At 42.1% G+C, this 21,069-nt stretch overlaps 1 protein-coding gene across 3 annotated transcripts in view; it reads right to left on the bottom strand.

Annotated features, from left to right (window-relative positions):
* Positions 1-16,241, bottom strand: part of LVRN (laeverin) — a 79,098-nt gene extending 62,857 nt beyond the window's left edge. For 2 of the 3 annotated variants that reach the window (XM_015472978.3, XM_010808815.4), the window contains exon 1: positions 15,423-16,241. In XM_015472978.3, coding sequence (XP_015328464.1) covers positions 15,423-16,111 — 689 coding nt within the window. In that variant the 5' untranslated portion in view covers positions 16,112-16,241. The remainder of the gene's footprint in view (positions 1-15,422) is intronic. The other variant, NM_001206325.2, reaches the window with a different exon arrangement.
* Positions 16,242-21,069: the final 4,828 nt, after the last annotated feature.

The raw sequence follows: 21,069 nt of genomic DNA, 5'->3' as shown, positions 1-21,069 counted from the left end.
TGAGCCAGTATGAAGACTGCCTGGGTTCTGTCCAATAGAGCCACTTGGAGGAGTTTGGAGATGCAGTACTGTGTATCTAGGGCCTGAGGAAGGAGTCCCAAGTGACCATCAGAACAGAGAAATACAAGAAGCATCCTGCAAGGACAAGAGAATTGTAGGAGAAAAAGAAACAGTGAGAAAGCTCTGAAGAGTCTGGGAACATGACATCTCCAGGGAAAAAGGCCTGTGCTAGACCAGAGTGAGACCAAACAATGAGAGTACCGGTTTGAGTCAGAGCTGCCCCATGTGTTGCCTCTCCCTGTCTTCCTCCCAGGACCTGGTGGGGTTGAAACAACAGCTCTCAGGTCGGAGTGGGGGTCTCAAAATAGGAGGTGGAGGGAAGGAAGGACCACCGCCCTCTATCTCACTGCAGGCTTCCATCCTGAAGTTAGCCCAAGCTCCGAGAAGTAAGGTTGGAGAGAGAAAAAGGGAGATTTAATAGTAACTGAAGTTCAGAGTTTTGAGTATCATCCAAGACTGGATTTTCTAAATTTTTTTGCATCTGGATAATGTTTGTAACTTAGTGAGCATAGATCTTCTGTTACTTAAGAATTAGTAAACAATTATGGGTTGCTAGAGTATTCATGTGGGGCTTCCCCAATGGCTCAGTGGGAAAGAATCCACCTGCAATACAGAAGGCACAAAAGATGTGGGTTTGATCCCTGGGTCAGGAAGATCCCCTGGAGAAGGAAATGGCAATCCACTCAAGTATTCTCGCCAGGAAAATTCCATGGACAGAGGAGCCTGGCAGGGCTACAGTTCATGGGGTCACAACAAGTCAGACATGACTGAGGATACCTGCATTTTCATATATATATATAATATTAGAGGATTCAGGCAGGAGATAATACTCCAGAGACAAAACTGTAAAGAGAGAGTGAGAGAAAAACGACTGCATTTTTGCTGAAATATGAGGTATGCTTTTTCAACATGCTAGTTACACTTGTTTTCAAAGATACAAGCTCTAAAACCCTGCAGAGTAAACCATCTCCCAGAGAAAACAACTCAGCCACAGAAAATACATGGGTTCAACACCTCTATAGGATAATGAACTGTGACCTCTTGTCTCTGTGACACCAACCATATCATATGCCTGGCACTTGTCTTGAGACTTTTAAATTCTTCCCTAATATTACTCAATTTCTCTCTTGTGTGTCATACCCTGAGGACTGTGCCAGATTTCTTAGCATAAAAAATAACTGGAGTCTTTTTCAATTCACAGTTCACTCTTTAATAAGACACCTGCACAAAATGATTGATTTTGATCATGCTATCCTCATCTTAATTTGTCCAAATAAAGATCTTAATTTTCAATTGTGAATGCAGCCATGAAATTAAAAGACGCTTGCTCCTTGGAAGAAAATTAATGACAAAACTAGACAGCATATTAAAAAGTAGAGACATTACTTTGCTTACAAAGGTCTGTGTGGTCAAAGCTATGGTTTTTTTCAGTTGTATGGATGTGAGAGATAGACAATAAAAAAGACTGAGCACCGAAGAATTCATGCCTTCTAACTGTGGTGCTGGAGAAGACTCTTGAGAGTCCTTTGGACAGCAAGGAGATCAAATCAGTTAATTCTAAAGGAAAACAGTCCTGAATATTCATTGGAAGGACTGATGCTGAAGCTGAAACCCCAATACTTTGGCCACCTGATGTGAAGAGCTGACTCATTTGAAAAGCCCCTGATGCTGGGAAAGATTGAAGGTAGGAGGAGAAGGGGATGACAGAGGATGAGATGGTTGGACGGCATCACCGACTCAATGGACATGAGTTTGAGCAAACTCCGGGAGATGGTGAAGGACAGGGAAGCCTGGCATGCTGCAGTCCGTGGGGTCAGGAAGAGCTGGACATGACTAAGCATTGAACAACAACAAATTTGTAGTTAAAAACCATCCCACAAAGCAGCTCCAGGCCCAGGTGGCTTCATTGGTGGAAAGCAACCAAGCATTTAACAAAGAAATAATACCAATCCTACATAAATTTTTTCAGAAAATTAAAGAAGGAATACCTCCAAATTTATTATTTGAAGCCAGTGTTACTCTGATGCCAAAACCAGACAAAGACATTGCAAGGAAAAAAGTAAGACAACATAAAAAACCACAAGTCTACATGTCTCATGAGCAAAGATAAAAAATTATAAGCAGAATTTTAGTAAACTGCAACAAAACATAAAAAGGATAATACATCAAGACCAAGTGGGATTTACCACAGCAGTAGAATGTTAGTTTAATATTAGAAAGTCAATCAGTCAGTGTAATTTACCATATTAACAAATTTAAAAAGAAAAATCATATGATTATCTCAGTGAGCAAATCTTATACAGAGGAATAAAAATTAAAGTTTCTAGACTTCTCTTCAGAAACTATTTAATTCATAAGTCAATGAAGTAACATCCTTAAAGTGCAGAAATTAAAAACAAAAACCTGCCAATTTAGAATTCTATACTGAGCAAAAATATCTTTCAAAAATGAAGGAAAAATAAGACATTTTCAGACAGACACAAACCAAGAGAATGTATCACCAGTACACCTAAACTTGAAGAAATATTAAAGTCTTCTGGATGGAAGCAAAATAATACAGCATGGAAACTGAAACGTACAAAGGAATGAAGAGCCCTGCAGATGGTATATATGTAAGTAAATAAAAAGAATTTTTTTCTTTTGTAAAAATTTATCTTAAAGCAATTAATTGTTTAAAGGAAAAGCAGTAACAGTATATGGCGGGGTTTATAACCTATGTAAAAGTAAAATGTGTAGCAGCTGTAGCCCAAAGTAGAGGGTGGGTAAAATGAAAGGATATGCTTCTAAAATTGATACATAATATGAGAAGTAATTTCATTTGACTTTAGCCTGTGGTAAGTTTGGGACACATATTATAAACCTTAGAGCTATCCTCTTTCCCTACTTCCCACCTCAACCACATACAAAAGGACATAACTAATTAGCTGAGTTAATATTAAGTGGAATACTAAAACCTACTTAATGCAAAAAAAAGAGAAAAACAGAATTAAAAAACAGTTTAGACAATAAAGAGCAAATAGAAAGATAGTTGATTTAAGTCCAATCAACTCAGTAACTACATCAAATGCAAATAGTCTAAACACCCCAATTATAGGGCAGAGATTGTCAGACTTTAAGACCCAAGAGAAGGAAATGGCAATCTACTCCAGTATTCTTGCCTGGAAAAGTCCATGGACAGAGGAGCCTGGCGGGCTGCAGTCCATGGGGTTACATGACTGAGCATGCGTGCAGAGGGTGGAGGAAGATGGCTTGGTAACAACAAACTGGTAGAACTAAAAAAGAAAAGGACCTAATACTATGTTTTGATAATAAATTCATTTTTATTATTAAGACACATATGGGTTAAAAGTAAAACTTTAGAAAAAGATGTATCATGTAAATAGTAAAGAAAGCTGGAACGGGAATACAGGGAGAAGATCACTGGTATATGGCCCATGTAGGGTACATTCTCTCAAAAGTGCCATGAGCAGGTTATGCAAGGGTTGTCATTTCTAATGTAGATTTGACCTTCAGATTTTTTCAAACAAAAGGGGGCCATTTTCTTCACAGTAAACTTAAAAGATTTTATTTGTTGAAAACAAGATAACAGGCCCAAAATGGAGTCATTGTCCTATGCCCACATTACCAAACCAAGACTTGAATAATTATAGTCTCAGCCTCTCCCAGGAATGGAATTTTAAACCATTCAACCTGGAATTACCCTAGTTATCTCTAGTGAGGTTATGTGTCTGATAGACCCTAGCTGTTCCCCGAAGAAAGATGACCTTGCCGTAAACAGTCAGCTCTTTGCCAGGATAACTTTGTTCTGCCCACTTCTGCCAGTACACCTTTCATTCTTAAGCGCTCCTGTGGGCACTTCTCTATTTGCCAGATGGGATACTGCCTGATTTATGCATCACTGAATAAAGCCACTAACATCTTTACATTTATGCAGTTGAATCGGAGAAGGCAATGGCACCCCACTCCAGTACTCTTGCCTGGAAAATCCCATGGATGGAGGAGCCTGGTGGGCTGCAGTCCTTGGGGTCGCTGAGGGTCGGACACGGCTGAGTGACTTCACTTTCACTTTTCACTTTCATGCATTGGAGAAGGAAATGGCAACTCACTCCAGTGTTCTTGCCTGGAGAATCCCAGGGACGGGGGAGCCTGGTGGGCTGCCGTCTCTGGGGTTGCACAGAGTCGGACACAACTGAAGTGACTTAGCAGCAGCAAGCCCTCTCAATCTACTTATGCGAATAAGGAGGTGGCTCTTGTACTGTCATGGTTTTAAACTGCTTTTCATGGAGTTAGATTCCATGCTTCTCATGTCCACCCTATCCTAACATAAATCTTGCACACAGTAAATGAAGAGATGCATATTTAAAAATTCTCATAACTAGTAGTGGCAAAATATCACTCCCATGAAATTGACCCCAAAGGTGTATATTTATTAATTGGGATTAGTGATTATGGGCAAGCGTCTCAGGGAAGGCCAAGTTCATCTTCAAGAGGTATAAGTGGAACATGGTCCCCTAATATTCTCAATACTGCTGTAGCCAATTTTGCCCTCAGAAAGACATTTTAGAAAAGACCAATTTACATCTTTAAAACAGCCAAACACAACCTGTTAGCCATTCTGTAGTCCAAGGCCATTTGAGTGACTCATACTTACCGGGAAAGAAAAGAATATGTTTTTTACTTCAATTTTCATAATATCCCTGTTATCAGATGGCTAAGTAAAGCTTCATGAGCTGAGAAACTGGCATTTAGCATAAGTATTCTCTGCAATAGTTTCCAAAGGTCAGAAGAAACTGTTATGAAATATTGTTTTATGGAGAAGAATGGTTTAGAAAGCTTGGGTGAATCCAAATGTTATAAGCTCTACTCATTCATGTTGGAGGAAACCTTTATTTTACATGAAGGGAACTAACTGTCGAAATTTACTTACCAAAACTCAGACATGTAAAGCAATCTCGTCCTATGACTTCATACTCTGGAACCCCTGTACTAAAAGTTGGTAGAGGAAAAAAATGCAAGTTTGCCAATTATAGGTTACTCATTGTTACTGATTTCAAAACAGTCTTGTTTGCAGGGATAGTCATTCAAAATCCAAATTACCTTCCAGAGATCTTTTATTTCCTAAGTCCAGGAGAACTAAGATGCTTTCTCCCACACCCGAATGTCAGCAGAGAAAGAGGAGATCTCTTGAAAGGAGAGGACTTCTTGGATTTACCATACTGGTTTAACTGCATTCTCTTGACTGGTATGACTTGTAAACGATTCCTTCATGACAGTCAAGGTCCAGTAGTTCTCACTGATAGCATGGTGCTCATCTGGGCTCTTGCTCGCAAGGCCAGTCCTCTGAGCCTGGCTGCAGCTCCCTCTGGAACCATGCCTTGCACAACCACTCCACAGCATTCACTGCAACACAGTTACTTTGATCCCTGGCATAGTGGCTCCTCTTCAGTTTCCTAGTCAATATCCTTATCCCATGTAAACAATTCTACATCTCCTCAGGTCTCAAATCAATCACAAAGATAACTTGCACAATCAGGGCCCATTGGCCTAAGCCATTTCTAGTATATAAATTAGATGCCACATTGACTGCCAACCATGCTCACCATAAAGGGAAGAAGGGTCTTGCTCTGAGATCCTCAGGTGCCCTTTTGCTAATTTTGCTGTGTGCTCCATTATCCATTACGTTCTATCCTGTGACAGCTAATGATAATGTGTGACAAAATCCAACACCTATTCACGATTAAAAAAAAAAAGCAAGCCAGAAATACTATGACTCAACAGGAACTTTTTCATCTTAATAAAGAGCACATACAAAAAGTTCCACCTAAAATCATACTTAATGGTAAAAGGCTAAAAACTTTCTCCCTAACATTAGGGAAAAGAATCTCCACTCTTTCCACTTTTATTCAACATAGTGCTAGAAATTTCAGCCAGCAAAGTAAGATAAGAATGGAAAAGAAATGGCATATGCATTGGAATGGTAGAAATAAAACTGCCTCTATATGCAGATGACATGATGATCTACACAGAAAATCCTAAGAAATCTATAAAAAAAAACAAACTTCCTAGATATTTCAAGTGAGATTACCAAGTCCTCCGATATAAGATAAGTACACAAAACTCAGCACTTCTATGTTGGAGAAACAGATACATGAAAACTAAAATTAAATGTACAATACGGTTTATAATTGTTCAAGTAAAAATAAATACTTAGGCAAAACTCTAACAAAACAGGTATAAGATTTATATGCTGAAAATGATAAAATGCTGATGAAATAAATTAAAGATTTAAATAAATGAACTGTTATTTCATGTTCATAGATTGGAAAATCCAACATAGTAAAGAAAAGCAGAAAAACAGTGGAAGAGAAAAATAAGTATAAAGAACAAGGGCAAAAAATAGAAAAAAGTAATAATTATGGTATATATTTATCCCATTATATTGATACCAATATCAGAAATTAAAGAGGAGACATCACTGCAGATCCTATGGACGTTAAATGGATAATAAGGAATGAACTAATTTATCCCCATAAATTTGATAATCTAGATGAAATGGACCAATTCCTAGAAAGAACCAATCTTCCAAAACTCATACAAAAAGAAACAATCTGAGAAAGCCTATATCTATTAAAGAAATCGAATCAATAATTAATAACCTTTCAAAACAGAAATCATCAGGCCCAGATGGATTCACTGGTGAATTCTACCAACATCTAAGGAATATCAATTCTTTTACAATCATTTTCAGAGGAAAGAAACAGAAGGAATACTTCTTAGCTCATTCTATGAGGCCAGCATTTCCCTAACACCAAAATTAGAACAAAACATTATAAGAAAAGAAAACTACAGGCCAACCGCCCTCCTGAACACAGATGCAAAACTCCTCAACAAAATATTAGCAAACCAGATCAACAAAACATAAAAAGAATTATGCTCCACAATCAAGTGAGATTTATCCCAGGTATGCAAGACTGCTTTCAACATTAAAAAAATCTATTGGTATAATTCAGCACATCAACAGACAGAAAAATCATGTGATCACCACTTTATAGATGCAAAGAAAGCATTTGCTGAACTCCAACACCCATTTATGACTAAATTTTTCAGTAAAGTAGGAATAGAGGGGGACTGCCTAATCTTGATAAAGTGAAAGTGTTACTCAGTCCTAAAAATCTACAGCTAACAGTACAATTAATGGTGAGAATTTGAAGCTTTCCACTAAGATCAGGAACAAGACAAGGATGTCTCCTCTTGCCACTTTTCAATACTGTACAGGAGGTCATTACAAATGCAATGAGTCAAGGAAAGGACATAAAAGGTGTATTCATTGGGAAGGAAGAAATAAAACACTCTTATTTGCAGATTACATCATAATCTGGGTTTTCTACAAATCCAAAAGAATTGACAAAAACTTCCTGTAACTAATAAGCAATTATGGAAAATTTGCAGGATGCAAGGTTAATACACAAAAGTCAATTTGTTTCCTATATACCAACAATGAAAAAATGGAATGTGAAATTAAAAACACAATACCACTTACACTGAAAAAGTAAAAGTGTTAAGTCATTCAGTCTCTGTGGACTGTAGTCCACCAGGCTCCTCTGTCCATGAAATTCTCCAGGCAAGAATACTGAACTGTAGCCTGCCAGGCTCCTCTATCCATGGAATTTTCCAAGCAAGAATACTGGAGTGAGTAGCCATTCCCTTCTCCAAGGGACCTTTCTGACCCCGGGACTGAACCTGGGTCTCCAGCATTCCAGGCAGATTCTCTACTGTGTGAGAGTCACCAGGGAAGCCCAGCTATTTACATTAGTGCCCCTAAAAATGAAACACTTAGGTATAAATCTAACAAAATACGTATAAGATCTAGGTAGAGAAAAAATGGAAAACTCTGATGTGTGAAATTTTAAAAAGAACTAAACAAATGAAACAAATTCATATTCACGGATTTGAAGACAATATTATCAGCATATCATTTCTTCCCAACTTGATCTACAGATTCAATGCAATCCCAATTCAAATCCTAGCAAGTTAAGGACAAACTGATTCTAAGGTTTACAGTGACATGCAAAAACAAACAAACAAAACCTCAGAATACCCAACACAACGCTGAAGGAAAATAACAAAGTTGTAAAATTTACACTACCTGATATTAGGACTAACTTTAAAGCTACAATAATCAAGACAGTGTGGTACTGACAAAAGAACAGACAAGTAGGTCAAGGGCATAAAATAGCCCAGAAGTAGCAACAGAAATACTTCTAAATATTTCTGGGCTTTCTAAAATAGAGAGCCCAGAAATAGACCCACATAAATAGAGTCAACTAATCTCTGGCAAAGAGGCAAAGACAAAACCACGGAGCAAAGGAAACCTCTTACTAGACAACCACACTCAGGCCTTACACCCTTCGTAAAAACTGACTCACAGTGTTCATAGGGCTAGATGTAAAATGTAAAATTATAAAACTCCTAGAAGGTAACACAGAAGAAAGTCTAAATGCCCCTGGTATGGTGATGACTTTTAAGATACTACACCAAGTACAAGATCCATAAAAGAAATAATTGATCAGCTGGACTTCACTGAAAGTAAAAAACTTCTGTTCTGTGAAAGGCAATATAAAGAGAAAAAGAGGACAAGCGACAGACTGGCAGAAAATATTTGCAAAAGACACATCTGATAAAGGACTGTTATCTACAATATACAAAGAACTCCTGAAAATTCAACAATAATAAAACAAGGGGGAAGTCCCTGGTGGTCCAAATGGTTAGGACTCACTTGCACTGACTTGGCCTCGTTTCAATTCCTGGTTGGGGAACTAAGATCCTGCAAGCTTCTCAGCGCAGTCCCTCCCACACCCAAGGAAGAAAAAGAAGACAACTCCATTCTATGTATGTGTAACTGAATCACTTTGCTGTACTGCGGAAATTAACACACCATTGTAAATAAACTATACTTGAATAAAATAAATTTTAGAAAGGAAACAAATAACTCAATTAAAAAATGAGCCAAAGACTTCAACAGATAACTCACCAAAGAAACTATACAGAGAAGCATATGAACGGATGCTTTACCTCATATGTCATCAGGGAAATGTAAATGAAAACGAAATACTTATTAGAATATAGGCCAAAATCCAGAACACTGGCACATCCAATGCTGACAAGAATATGGGGCAAAAGCAACTCTCACTCACTGCTGTTGGGATTACAGAATGGCACCTCCACTCTGGAAGACAGTTTGGTAGTGTCTTACAAAATTAAACACATGCTTACCATGTGACCCAACAATTATGCACCTTGGTATTTACTTAAAGGAGTTGAAAATGTATGTCTACACAAAAACCTGGCCATAGAGTTTTGTTTTTTTCGTGATTGCCAAACTTGGAAGCAGACAAGATGTCCTTCTGTAAGTCAATGGATAAATAAACTATGGTACATCCAGACAACAGAATATTATTCAGCACTAAAAAGAAACGAGCTGCTGCGGCATAAAAAGACTTGGAGGAACCTTAAATGCATATTGCTAAGTGAAAGAAGCCATGCTGAAAAGCCGATATTCTGTATGATTCCAACTATGTGACATACGGAAAAGGCAAGACTATGAAGGCAACGAAAAGATCTGTGGTTGCTGGGCAGAGTGGATGGTGGGAAGATGAACAGGCAGAGAACAGGATTTTCAGAGCAGTGAAAATACTCTGTGTGATAACATAAAGATGGATATGTCATACATTGGATCAAACATACAGAATGCACACCACCAAAAGTGAACCCTAGGGTAAACTATGTATTTCTATAGATGCAACCTTAGTTTTTTTAAAAAAAGGGTCATTTTAATGATTGCCTGATCATGGGGGACAGAGAAGGCAATGGCAACCCACTTCAGTGTTCTTGCCTGGAGAATCCCAGGGACGGGGGAGCCTGGTGGGCTGCCGTCTATGGGGTCGCACAGAGTCAGCCACCACTGAAGCGACTTAGCAGCAGCAGCAGATCACGGGGGGAGGCTATGCATGTGTTGGGGCAGGGGATAGATGAAGAATCTCTATACTTCCCTCTAAATTTTGTTCTAAACCTAAAACTTCTCTTAAAAAAAATAGTCTCTCTCTTAAAAAAAAAGAATTCTTAGACATGACACCAAAAGCATGTTCTATTAAACATTTTTGATAAACTGGACTTCTTTAAAATTAAAACTTTTTGCTTTCTGAAAGACCTTGCTAAGAAGATTAAGAGACAAGCTACAGACTAGGAGAATGATATTTGTAAGCCATATATCTCACATTGGACTCAGATGTAGAATATATAAAGAAATAACAGAACTCAACAGTAAAGAAACAAAACAATTCAATTAGAAAATGGACAAAAGACACGAAGAGCCATTTCACTGAAATGATATAAAGATGGCAAATAAGCATGAAAAGATGATTATCTGCAGCAATTGCTAAAAAATACAAATTTCCAAACCCTCACTCAAAACTCACTGCTCTAGAAATTTTTTGCTTTTGAAATTTTTAAACGGTCAAAAATACACATAAAATTCACCATCTTAACCATTTTAAAGTATAACATTGAGTGGTGTTAAGTACATTCACATTGTTGTACAACCAGTCTCCAGAATTCTCATCTTGCAAAACTAAAATTCTATACTCATCAAACAAAAACTCTCCATGACACCAGCCCCTAGCAACTACCATTCTACTTTATGATTCTATAAATCTGACTGTTCTAGGTCCTTATATAATGTCCTCAGGACTGATCTATGTAGTAGCATGGGTCAGAATTTCCTTCCTTTTTAAGGCTGAAAAATATTTCATTGTGAGTATATACCACATTTTGTTTCTTCCCTTTATCCATAAATTGATACTTGGGTTCCTTCTACCTTATAGCTCCTGTGAAAACAGTTGCTATGAACATCATCATACTGGTCTGGCATTTTTGAGGGTGTATCTCTGGATTCTGCATGTTTAACAAGCTCCTCTAGGGCTTCTGATACACCTTGAATTGTGAACCACACTGCAAAGCAAGATTTCCCAAAGCATAGATGGAGAAAGATTTTTGGTAACCCTCAGACACACTATTCCATAGATCAGGCTCACACATGATAAAGTCAGTCCTTTTTCAGTTTTACGAATCATTCTGATTTGGTCAAGAGAAAGCATTGGCTTGGTGTTATTTGTCTTGAACAACTAATTCTAGTTTCCCTTTTTAACCAAGAGACAACAGTCTTCCTATTCAAAGCCTTCAGATCCTTCAGCAGGCAATAATAATAGGTGGAACATATTAACAATGTTCTGTTTGGTTGTGTTTGTGCCATTCCTTTCTATAAATTTCAAGTGGTTTTTCATCTATAATAATGATACAGAGTGGCTTCAATAAATCTAGTTAACATTTATGCTTAAATCAAGAAACTTTTTAAGCAAATAATATGGGCATAGATGGGCTTCCCTGGTGGCTCAGCAGTAAAGAATCTGCCTGCAATGCAGCAGAAAATACAGATTGGATCCCTGGGTGGGAAAGATCGCCTGGAGGAGGAAGGCATGGCAAACCCACTCCAGTATTCTTGCCTCAGTATCTCATAGACTGAGGAGCCTGGAGGGCTACCATCCATGGAGTCACAAAGAGTCAGATATGACTGAAGTGACTGAGCACACACCGCCAGAGTTTTGTGAATACAGCAAAATCTGAACACAGTCAGATGCCAGCAAATGAAGCTTGGGAAATCCTGTTTAGAGGGACATTAATGTTTGGATCTTGCTCTCAACCTTCCACACATGGAAGATGCACATGTCCAAGGCATGCAGTAGATGGATCCTATGGCAGAGATGTAAAGTCACCTGTCAAGTAGAAAAAGGCTGAGAATGAGTAGAAGACATCCCCAGCAACTTCTGAAGCTAGAAAATCGTTCCCTAAACTTTACAAATAGTGATGCTCTTTGTACTTCCTGGATTGACTTTCTCTCTTTCCTTGTGTGTGTGTGTTCACTAAGCTGCTTCAGTTGTGTCAGACTCTTTGTGACCCCATGGACTGTAGCCCACCAAGTTCCTCTGTCCATGGGATTCTCCAAGCAAGAATACTGAAGTGGGTTGCCATGCCCTCCTCCAGGGGATTTTCTTGACCTAGGGATCCAAGCCGCATCTCTCTTCCCTTAGAGTTGAGTAAAATTATTTAAAAACATTAGCCTGTCTGGACTGTGATAAGAGACCATCTAGGAACAGAAGTAAACATGTCCCAATCACTGAGGCTGGAATTAGAGACACCCAAGAAAAATGTGAAGACAGTAGGCAACATTTTCACATGTAGAAATAGTCTTAGAATTTTATCTATCAGTAATGTGGCAGGTTTCATGCTTAGATAACAGGAGATTGTGCCTAATAATAATACCCGAGCTAATGATAGTGGCCACCACTACATAGCTTATATACCGGTCAGTTCAGTTCAGTTCAGTTCAGTCGCTCAGTCGTGTCCGACTCTTTGCAACCCCATGAATCGCAGCACTCCAGGCCTCTCAGTCTATCACCAACTCCCAGAGTTCACTCAGACTCACGTCCATCGAGTCGGTGATGCCATCCAGCCATCTCATCCTCTGTCGTCCCCTTTTCCTCCTGCCCTCAATCCCTCCCAGCATCAGAGTCTTTTCCAATGAGTCAACTCTTCGCATGAGGTGGCCAAAGTACTGGAGTTTCAGCTTTAGCATCACTCCTTCCAAAGATCACCCAGGACTAATCTCCTTCAGAATGGACTGGTTGGATCTCCTTGCAGTCCAAGGTACTCTCAAGAGTCTTCTCCAACATCACAGTTCAAAAGCATCAATTCTTTGGCGCTCAGCCTTCTTCACAGTCCAACTCTCACATCCATACATGACCACTGGAAAAACCATAGCCTTGACTAGATGGACCTTTGTTGGCAAAGTAATATCTCTGCTTTTCAATATGCTATCTAGGTTGGTCATAACTTTCCTTCCAAGGAGTAAGCGTCTTTTAATTTCATGGCTGCAGTCACCATCTGCAGTGATTTTGGAGCCCCCCAAAATAAAGTCTGACACTGTTTCCAATGTTTCCCCATCTATTTGCCATGAAGTGATGGGACCAGATGCCATGATCTTAGTTTTCTGAATGTTGAGCTTTAAGCCAACTTTTTTACTCTCCTCTTTCACTTTCGTCAAGAGGCTCTTTAGTTCCTCTTCACTTTCTGCCATAAAAGGGTGGTGTCATCTGCATATCTGAGGTGATTGATATTTCTGCCAGCAATCTTGATTCCAGCTTGTGCTTCTTCCAGTCCAGCGTTTCTCATGATGTACTCTGCATATAAGTTAAATAAGCAGGGTGACAATATACAGCCTTGATGTACTCCTTTTCCTATTTGGAACCAGTCTGTTGTTCCATGTCCAGTTCTATGCTCAAACTACCACACAATTGCACTCATCTCACACACTAGTAATATACCAGTCAGGATCCCCCTTTTCCCATTCAACTCTCACAACATTCTAAAGATTGACATGTATTATGTCTATTACATGAATGAGGCAACTGAGAGAGGTGAAGAGACTAGCTCAAGTCACATAGTTAAGACTGAAGCCTATTGGGCTTCCAACTGTGCCCCCTCACAAGTCATCGTTTTGTTCAGGTTCTTTGTGACCTTGGTTTCAAGTGCAACTGCAGGATTCTCTTCTTCCTGGTTTCAGAGGCAGAGACTCGAGAACAACTTCCAGGCAACTGCTCCTCTCAGATGCCACAGTTCCAGAACCCCACCTATAGGTCTATGAACATCTGTAGGACTTCATTAATTTTCTGCTTATTTGAATTTGAATGCTCTCAAAATATGGTTTCTAGTTACCGCTAGAGTTGCCAGCACCACAGAAAAATGAAAAGGGACTTTCCTTTCCTGTGTCTGCTAGGGTCGTTTGTCCTGGCCATAGCCTCATTAAGACAGGAGGAAGGGAGGAGTGAACAGATGAAAATTTACTGAAGCACAAAACACTGGCAGACAGGTGTGCTTAAAAAGCACCCCTTTTCAGTTATTTCAAAAGGTTTCCAGAGCCCTGTAAGTGCAGGAACGCATCCTCAGGAGAAACTTTTCAGAACTTTTCCTCAAGCACTGATGCATTTTTAAGAGAAAAATCAAGCATGCTGTCCTTAAAAACAAAACTTAGAGATTACACACCCACCTAGGCCAGCTTGTTAAATTTATTTTAAACCCCTGAAGTTTCGAAAATAGTTCAGAAGATTTAGGGGGTAATTTAGTGGGTTTCTTTCCCTCAGAGAACATCTGAGAACATTTTCTCTAATAATAAAGGGAAAAGTACATGCAGTTGTGTAAACCGCAAATGTTCCCCAAGTACGTGAGTTAAGCAGGAGCTCACGAGTTTGGAAAAAATCAGTTTCTGGTGCTTGTTTGAGGTCAGTGATGGGGTCCCAGAGCGTGGCAAGAGGCAATTCTTAAGCTGGAAACATTCCGTGCGGGAGACACTATCGCAGAAGAGTGTAAAGATAACACACATGCACACTTTGTGGGCTTGCAGGCTCAGAGGGGAGCTTTTATTTGAAAAGCAATCCCTGTCATTGTTTTTACTTGAACGCCGACACAGAGGCGGTGAAAGAGCAGGGGATGCCCGCTGCTCACCAGCAAAACGACACGCGGGGCCGGGCAGGGGTGGGAGGGCAGTAATGAAAGGTGATTCTGAAGTTTTGGGAGAACCTTGGCAAAAAAAGAAAAAGCGATGCACAAACAGCCCGGACGTGTCTCTCTGTTGCAAGAGCAGCAGTTAGGGCGCCTCCAGTTAACAGAGGCAGAGCACAAAAAGCGTAGAAGGACGCTAAGGAGGAAGAGCCTCAAGGGTGCTCCAGCGCCTAGCTTCAACTCTAACGCGGGCGAATCATCCGAGGACCAACGTTAAAATGCATATCCCCTTGGGTGAGATTGTGCCCACGGGTCTGCGTTTCTAACAAGCTCCCAGACGGTACACCTATCGCTGGTCCGCGGACCAAACTTTGAGTAGCAAAGGGTTTACTCATTGCCCTGAGGATAATCTGGGTTAGAGAACGTCCTGAATTACAGGTAAAGGGATTCTCTGAAGAGAACAAGAAAATTAAAAGGGTCAACGATAGGAACAATCTGGATGGGCAAGGATGGGGGCTGAAACCTGGCCGGAAGAAGCACCACAGTCTCCAAAGCCTTTTATTCCGAGCAGTTTCTGGAGGGATGGGAGGAAGGAGGCGCTCACCCTCTGACTCTAGAAGAAAACGTCGTGAGGGCTGGGCTGGCGATCTTTGCGAAGGGCCAAGAGATGCACCCCGAGGCAGCTAGACCCGCAGCCTGCGCGGGGGCCCTAGAGCCGGGGGTCGACGAGGCCCAGGCCGGTCTGCCCTTACCTGCGCTCACCCTGGTCCGTGTAGAGGTTGAGGAAGAGGCCCTCCCTGGTGTCCTGGCTCACTGGGCCGGAGAAGCTGAGCTGCAGCTCATAGAGGCTCCCGGGCTGCAAGGCTTCTCCGAGCTCCAGCACCAGGTACTGCATGTCCACCGCGAACCACATCTCCACTACAGATACCCGGCCCGCGGTGGCGTCTCCAGCGTCCAGGGACAGGGGTCCGCGCACCTCCGCGCTCTCACAGTCCAGGAAGAGGCTGTGTAGCAGCAGCCGCGCGGTGGCCGTGGTGCAGCGCACTGTGATGTTCACGCGGCCAGTGAAGCGCAACGCCGACGCCGAGAGGTCGTCCGGCCGCAGCCGGGGCCACAGCTCCAGCTCGTAGTGCAGCGGCACGAGCCAGGGCGGCAGGCGCAGCTGGTCCCAGGGCCCTGGAGGTCGCCAGCTGCTCCGGGTGGCCGCCACGTCGGGCTCCGGAGTGGGGCCGGGCTGCGAGGTCGGCTCCTGCTTGCCGGGGAGGGAGGGCGCGGCAGCCGGAGCCCCGCCGTCCCGAAGCTCCGACGGCGGGACGCGCGCGCAGTGGCCGTACAGCGAGGCGAGCACGGCCAGCGCCAGCAGGAGCGCGGCGGCCAGCCCCGCCAGCAGCAGGGCTACGGCGCGGCTCACGTAGAAGCCGGAGCTGGAAGGGGGTCCCATGGCCGCGGCCCAGGGTGGGGGAGACGTGAGCGTTCAGACCCCCGGGCCTGAGCGCTCGGTGATCGGACCCCTGCCCCTCCTCTCGAGCACCGTCCCTCCCTCCTCCTCGAGGACACACGAGAGAGTGGTTGGGACCACAGCTTCCCCTCCCAGCTAATCGGATCCAGGTCCTCTGCCCACCCACCCTCCGCCCCCTGCCAGGGCCGGGGGAGGAGGCGGACGCGCGCAAACAAGCGCGCGCGCCTCTTGGAGTCCGCAGCGAAGGACACCGCAGAAGAGGCTTTTAGAATCGGCGCGGTCGGACCAGACTGGAAAGGGGGCATCTCTGACGGGGGTATCTGGATTCATGGGGTTTGTTGAGGGTGTCCCGGTGTGGTACCGAGTGCTGTCGCAAAAGAGACAGTTACAGAGGACCCTCAGTTCCCTGACAGTAGTGATGCTTCGGGCTGCACACCTGCCGCCCCCAACCTGGGGATTCTAGGGCTAGGAGCCGAGGTGGCGACTTAAGGACCGGGACTTTAGAGGATACGCTCTGAGATGATCCTCCAAGAGACAGTCCCTCTGTCTGAACTAACTTCCGGAACCAAATTTTTGGCCCTAAATTAGCTTTCTAGATAAGTTCGGGACTCACGCGGTCCAGGCAACAAGTGCGAGGTTGGAAACAAAGTCCAGGGTGTCCCGGAGCCTCTTCCCAGCTTGGGAAGTGGGGCTGGAAGAGGGGACAACAAACAGACAAACGAGCGTGGCGTCTGCGTCTCCAGGTGAAGGCTGCTTTACTTCGGGAAGAGACCAGGCAGAAAGCTGTGTCTTGGCTCTGCAACTGCCAGGGATGGGCTTTCAGTACTGGAGCTCGGACTGGCTCCCCACACCCTGCCTGGGGCAAGAGGACGCCCTGCTTTCGAAACCCACTGGTTTCAAGTACAGGGAACGGCACCGTCCGGCGGTTAGCCTTTCAAGTACAGGGAACGGCACCGTCCGGCGGTTAGCCTTTCCACTTGAAAACAGCCGGCTGGAACTCGTTTCCAGGCGGTGCCCTGGTCGGTGAGGTCTTCGGCGTCCTGGGCATCTGTTTGCTATTTACCCGATGCTTCCGGGGGAGTTCCGCGTGCTGTGGGCCTGGTCCCCACCTACGTGCCGCACTCGAGTGAACTGGGAAGACCCAGGAGGCGCTGGGGAAGAGGAGGGAGAGGTGGGTGAAGATTCTGCTCCGGACATACCCCATCTTTAGACTCCTTCAGTGTTTTTGTGTTTTCAGAATGAAGAGAATTTTTTTTCTTCGCAGCCATAAAAAAGTCTTCGCTTTTCTGCTTGGAACCGTATCTCCATTCCAATGAGGAAGCCCTTTCACCAGAGGTCAGAGATGGGGTAACCCGAAGTGATTCTCCTGGGCCGTGTGATCTTCACAGTTCCTCGAACTGAAATTAATCACATTAACAAAAAGACCTCTGGAACAAGACGGGGGACTTAACACCAAGCTTGTGCAATGGTTGTGCTGTGATTACAGGTGGGGTTTGCTTTCTTCAGAGACGGAATAATCATATTTAAAAAATAATTAGGATCACACGCACCACTCTCAGAAGATTCTGGGATGCGGAGAGGGAGGAGAAGCTCCGTTCCTTACCCTGGGCAGGACCTGCCGCTATCAGGCTGTCAGAATTGCGAGCTACTGAGCCAGGAAGGCCCTCTGGGTGTAGGTCATGGCCAGATGGGGATCGCGCACAGATATGGAGCTGATTAATTACTGGCCTTACCATTCCCTGGACAATTTCTTGAAGCATTTTGATGGATTCCAGACTTGCAAGGAAAGGTTAAGAAACAAAGGATAGAAAAGAAAAGAGAAGAAAGGAAATGGAAAGAGTAGAAAGAAAAAGAAAAAGGGTCAGTAACAGAACTACTTCACATTAGAGCTGTCCCTCCCCTCATTTTTAAATTAAAAACTCTACTGAAAAGTGTCTACCTGGATCTAATTATTTAATTCCACTTCTCTAATATCATTGAAGAAACAGAGATTGGCTGCCACACAAAAAGGTTAAAAGTGATAAAATCATGTCAGGTGGTTGAGCAATTTAAATATCTTATTAAAGGGAAAACAGTTCTGATAAACCATTAATGTCACTAAAAAGAAGTTGCAAAATAACATACTGATTGAGTCATGCTTATGTTAATTTTTAAAGGACTGGAAAATACTATCATATGCAATATTTGACATTTCCATGAAAGAGCAGTTTTGGGACACAGATCAACTGCCGAGAAAACAGTTACTAGAAAAATTTTTTAAAAAGTTTTAATGAGTTGCTCAGAAAATCAGCTAAATCAGATCAGCTAAAGGAGTCATTGACAACTGGGGGTGCTGCTGGTGTCCCCCTTCCCTGGAGGTTTGGCAATGTTTAGAGACATATTTGGTTGTCACAATGTTTCAGGGGTGCTGCTACTGGTAACTAGTGGGGAGAGGCCTGCGATTCTGCTAAATTTCCTACAAGGCCCAGGACAGTCTCCTCCAGTGAAGAAATACTCCACCCACAATATCGTCAGTGCTGCCCTTCAGAAATCCTAAGCTAAGCAAGAATCCAAGCCTTTTCAATGCCACCCAAGTGAAACTTCTTCCTTGTATCTGTGTCTCTGTTTACTTTTACTATTTATGTTTATTGTTTGGCATGTCAATTATTTTTCCATCTTTTTTTCCTTGGTATTTATTATAGGCCTCCGTAATACTTTATTATCCCCCTTGGGTCACATGACCTAGTTTTCATTTTCCTTTTTTCTTCATTTACTTTGAAATTTTAATTTTTTGAATGGGAATATTCGTAAGTTTCAAAATCAAAACAATATGAAAATTTGTGTCTTTCTTCCATTACTTCCATAGTTAATCATTTAAATAGGTTTTTTGTATTATTTCCTTATGCAAATCAAACAAATACAATTCTATACCCTTGTATTTCTCCTCTTTACTACATAACAAAGATAGTATACCAAATATGCAGTTCTGCATCTTGCATTTTCATTTAACAATATATCCTGGATGTCTTTTCATATCAGTTCACAGATATCTTTCATGTTCCTTTCTATAGCTGCATGCTATTATACTGTATGTACATACCATTGCCAATATCTACCAGTTTGGTTATTTGAAAGGATTCACCAGCTTTCACAGAGTCCTTTCATTTAAGCTGTTATTTAAAGGAAAAATAATATAGTGCGGGAAGAGAAAGAGAAAGCAGGCAAGCATTGGAAGTCTGATAGATCTCCCATATGCAAGCTCTTCAAGGGCCCTTACTTTCCTAAGTGGTCCATGCCATGTCACCAACTAGAACCACTAAGGTCTGTGAAAGGAATCTTGTTTACAGAGGGTTCAAAGGAGAAACTCTTAGGGAGGCTCTTGAAATAATCAAGCTAGGTTAGTCAGACCATAAATCCAGTTGTAAACTATCAGTAAAGAAACTGACCCTAAGGGTCTCCTGGGAAAATTTTAGACCTTAATCAACACATCATAAATTGATCAAGAGTCAAAAATCAGATATCCAGAAAGAAGGCAGGGCCAGGATCACTGAAAGTCTCCTCCATGAAACCAATGTGAACACTGGAAACATGGTCAGAAGTAACTATTTCAGAACTCAAGAACGTAGCCAAAAGGTTGCAGCCATTAAGGGAGGGTTTGTTCAAGAAAAAAGGCCGAATTTCAGTTAAAAAAAAAAAAAAAAAATCAGTGAGCTTTGTGGCATTTTAACTTGCGTTATTCTCATTTTCCTCTCCTCAGTTCTGCAGTAGACTTAAAAATCAACAACTTGGTATCATGGTGAAAACCAGCAGTCTGGCAGCCATCAGTGAAGCATAAAAGTGTTAAATTCCTTTAAAGCCTCAATCTGAGAGAACTGTCATTTATTTGAATTATCTGGTGATTCCCTGGAAGACTACTGTTCTGGCTGTCTTTATTGACCTGACTCGGGGCTGATTCAGTGCAAACAGCCATTCCCCAGGGGCAGTGGTTGACAATAAAAATAGGCAATTGTTTAACATTGCAACTGCCTGGGTGGGCAAACAATTGAGGCAAACATTAAGCTCAATAGAAAGCCTAAAAGAAAAATTCAGGAATTAGGTACCGATGTTCAAGCTGGTTTTAGAAAAGGCAGAGGAACCAGAGATCAAATTGCCAACATCTGCTGGATCATCGAAAAAGCAAGAGTTCCAGAAAAACATCTATTTCTGCTTTATTGACTATGCCAAAGCCTTTGACTGTGTGGATCACAATAAACTGTGGACAATTCTGAAAGAGATGGGAATACCAGACCACCTGACCTGCCTCTTGAGAAACCTGTATGCAGGTCAGGAAGCAACTGTTAGAACTGGACATGGAACAACAGACTGGTTCCAAAAAGGAAAAGGAGTATGTCAAGGCTGTATATTACCCTGCTTATTTAACTTATATGCAGAGTACATCATGAGAAACGCTGGGCTGGAAGAAGCACAAGCTGGAATCAAGATTGCCGGGAGAAATATCAATCACCTCAGATATGCAGATGACACCACCCTTATGGCAGAAAGTGAAGAGGAACTCAAAAGCCTCTTGATGAAAGTGAAAGAGGAGAGTGAAAATGTTGGCTTAAAGCCCAACATTCAGAAAACAAAGATCATGGCATCTGGTCCCATCACTTCATGGCAAATAGATGGGGAGACAGTGGAAACAGTATCAGACTTTATTTTTTGGGGCTCCAAAATCACTGCAGATGGTGACTGCAGCCCTGAAATTAAAAGACGCTTACTCCTTGGAAGGAAAGTTATGACCAACCTAGATAGCATATTCAAAAGCAGAGACATTCCTTTGCCAACAAAGGTCCGTCTAGTCAAGGCTATGGTTTTTCCTGTGGTCATGTATGGATGTGAGAGTTGGACTGTGAAGAAAGCTGAACACCGAAGAATTGATGCTTTTGAACTGTGGTGTTGGAGAAGACTCTTGAGAGTCC

This window comes from Bos taurus, chromosome 10 (genome assembly GCF_002263795.3).
Source record: "Bos taurus isolate L1 Dominette 01449 registration number 42190680 breed Hereford chromosome 10, ARS-UCD2.0, whole genome shotgun sequence".
Lineage (NCBI taxonomy): Eukaryota > Metazoa > Chordata > Mammalia > Artiodactyla > Bovidae > Bos > Bos taurus.
Note: the sequence above shows the minus strand (reverse complement) of the source record. Positions and strands in the feature narration are given on the sequence as shown.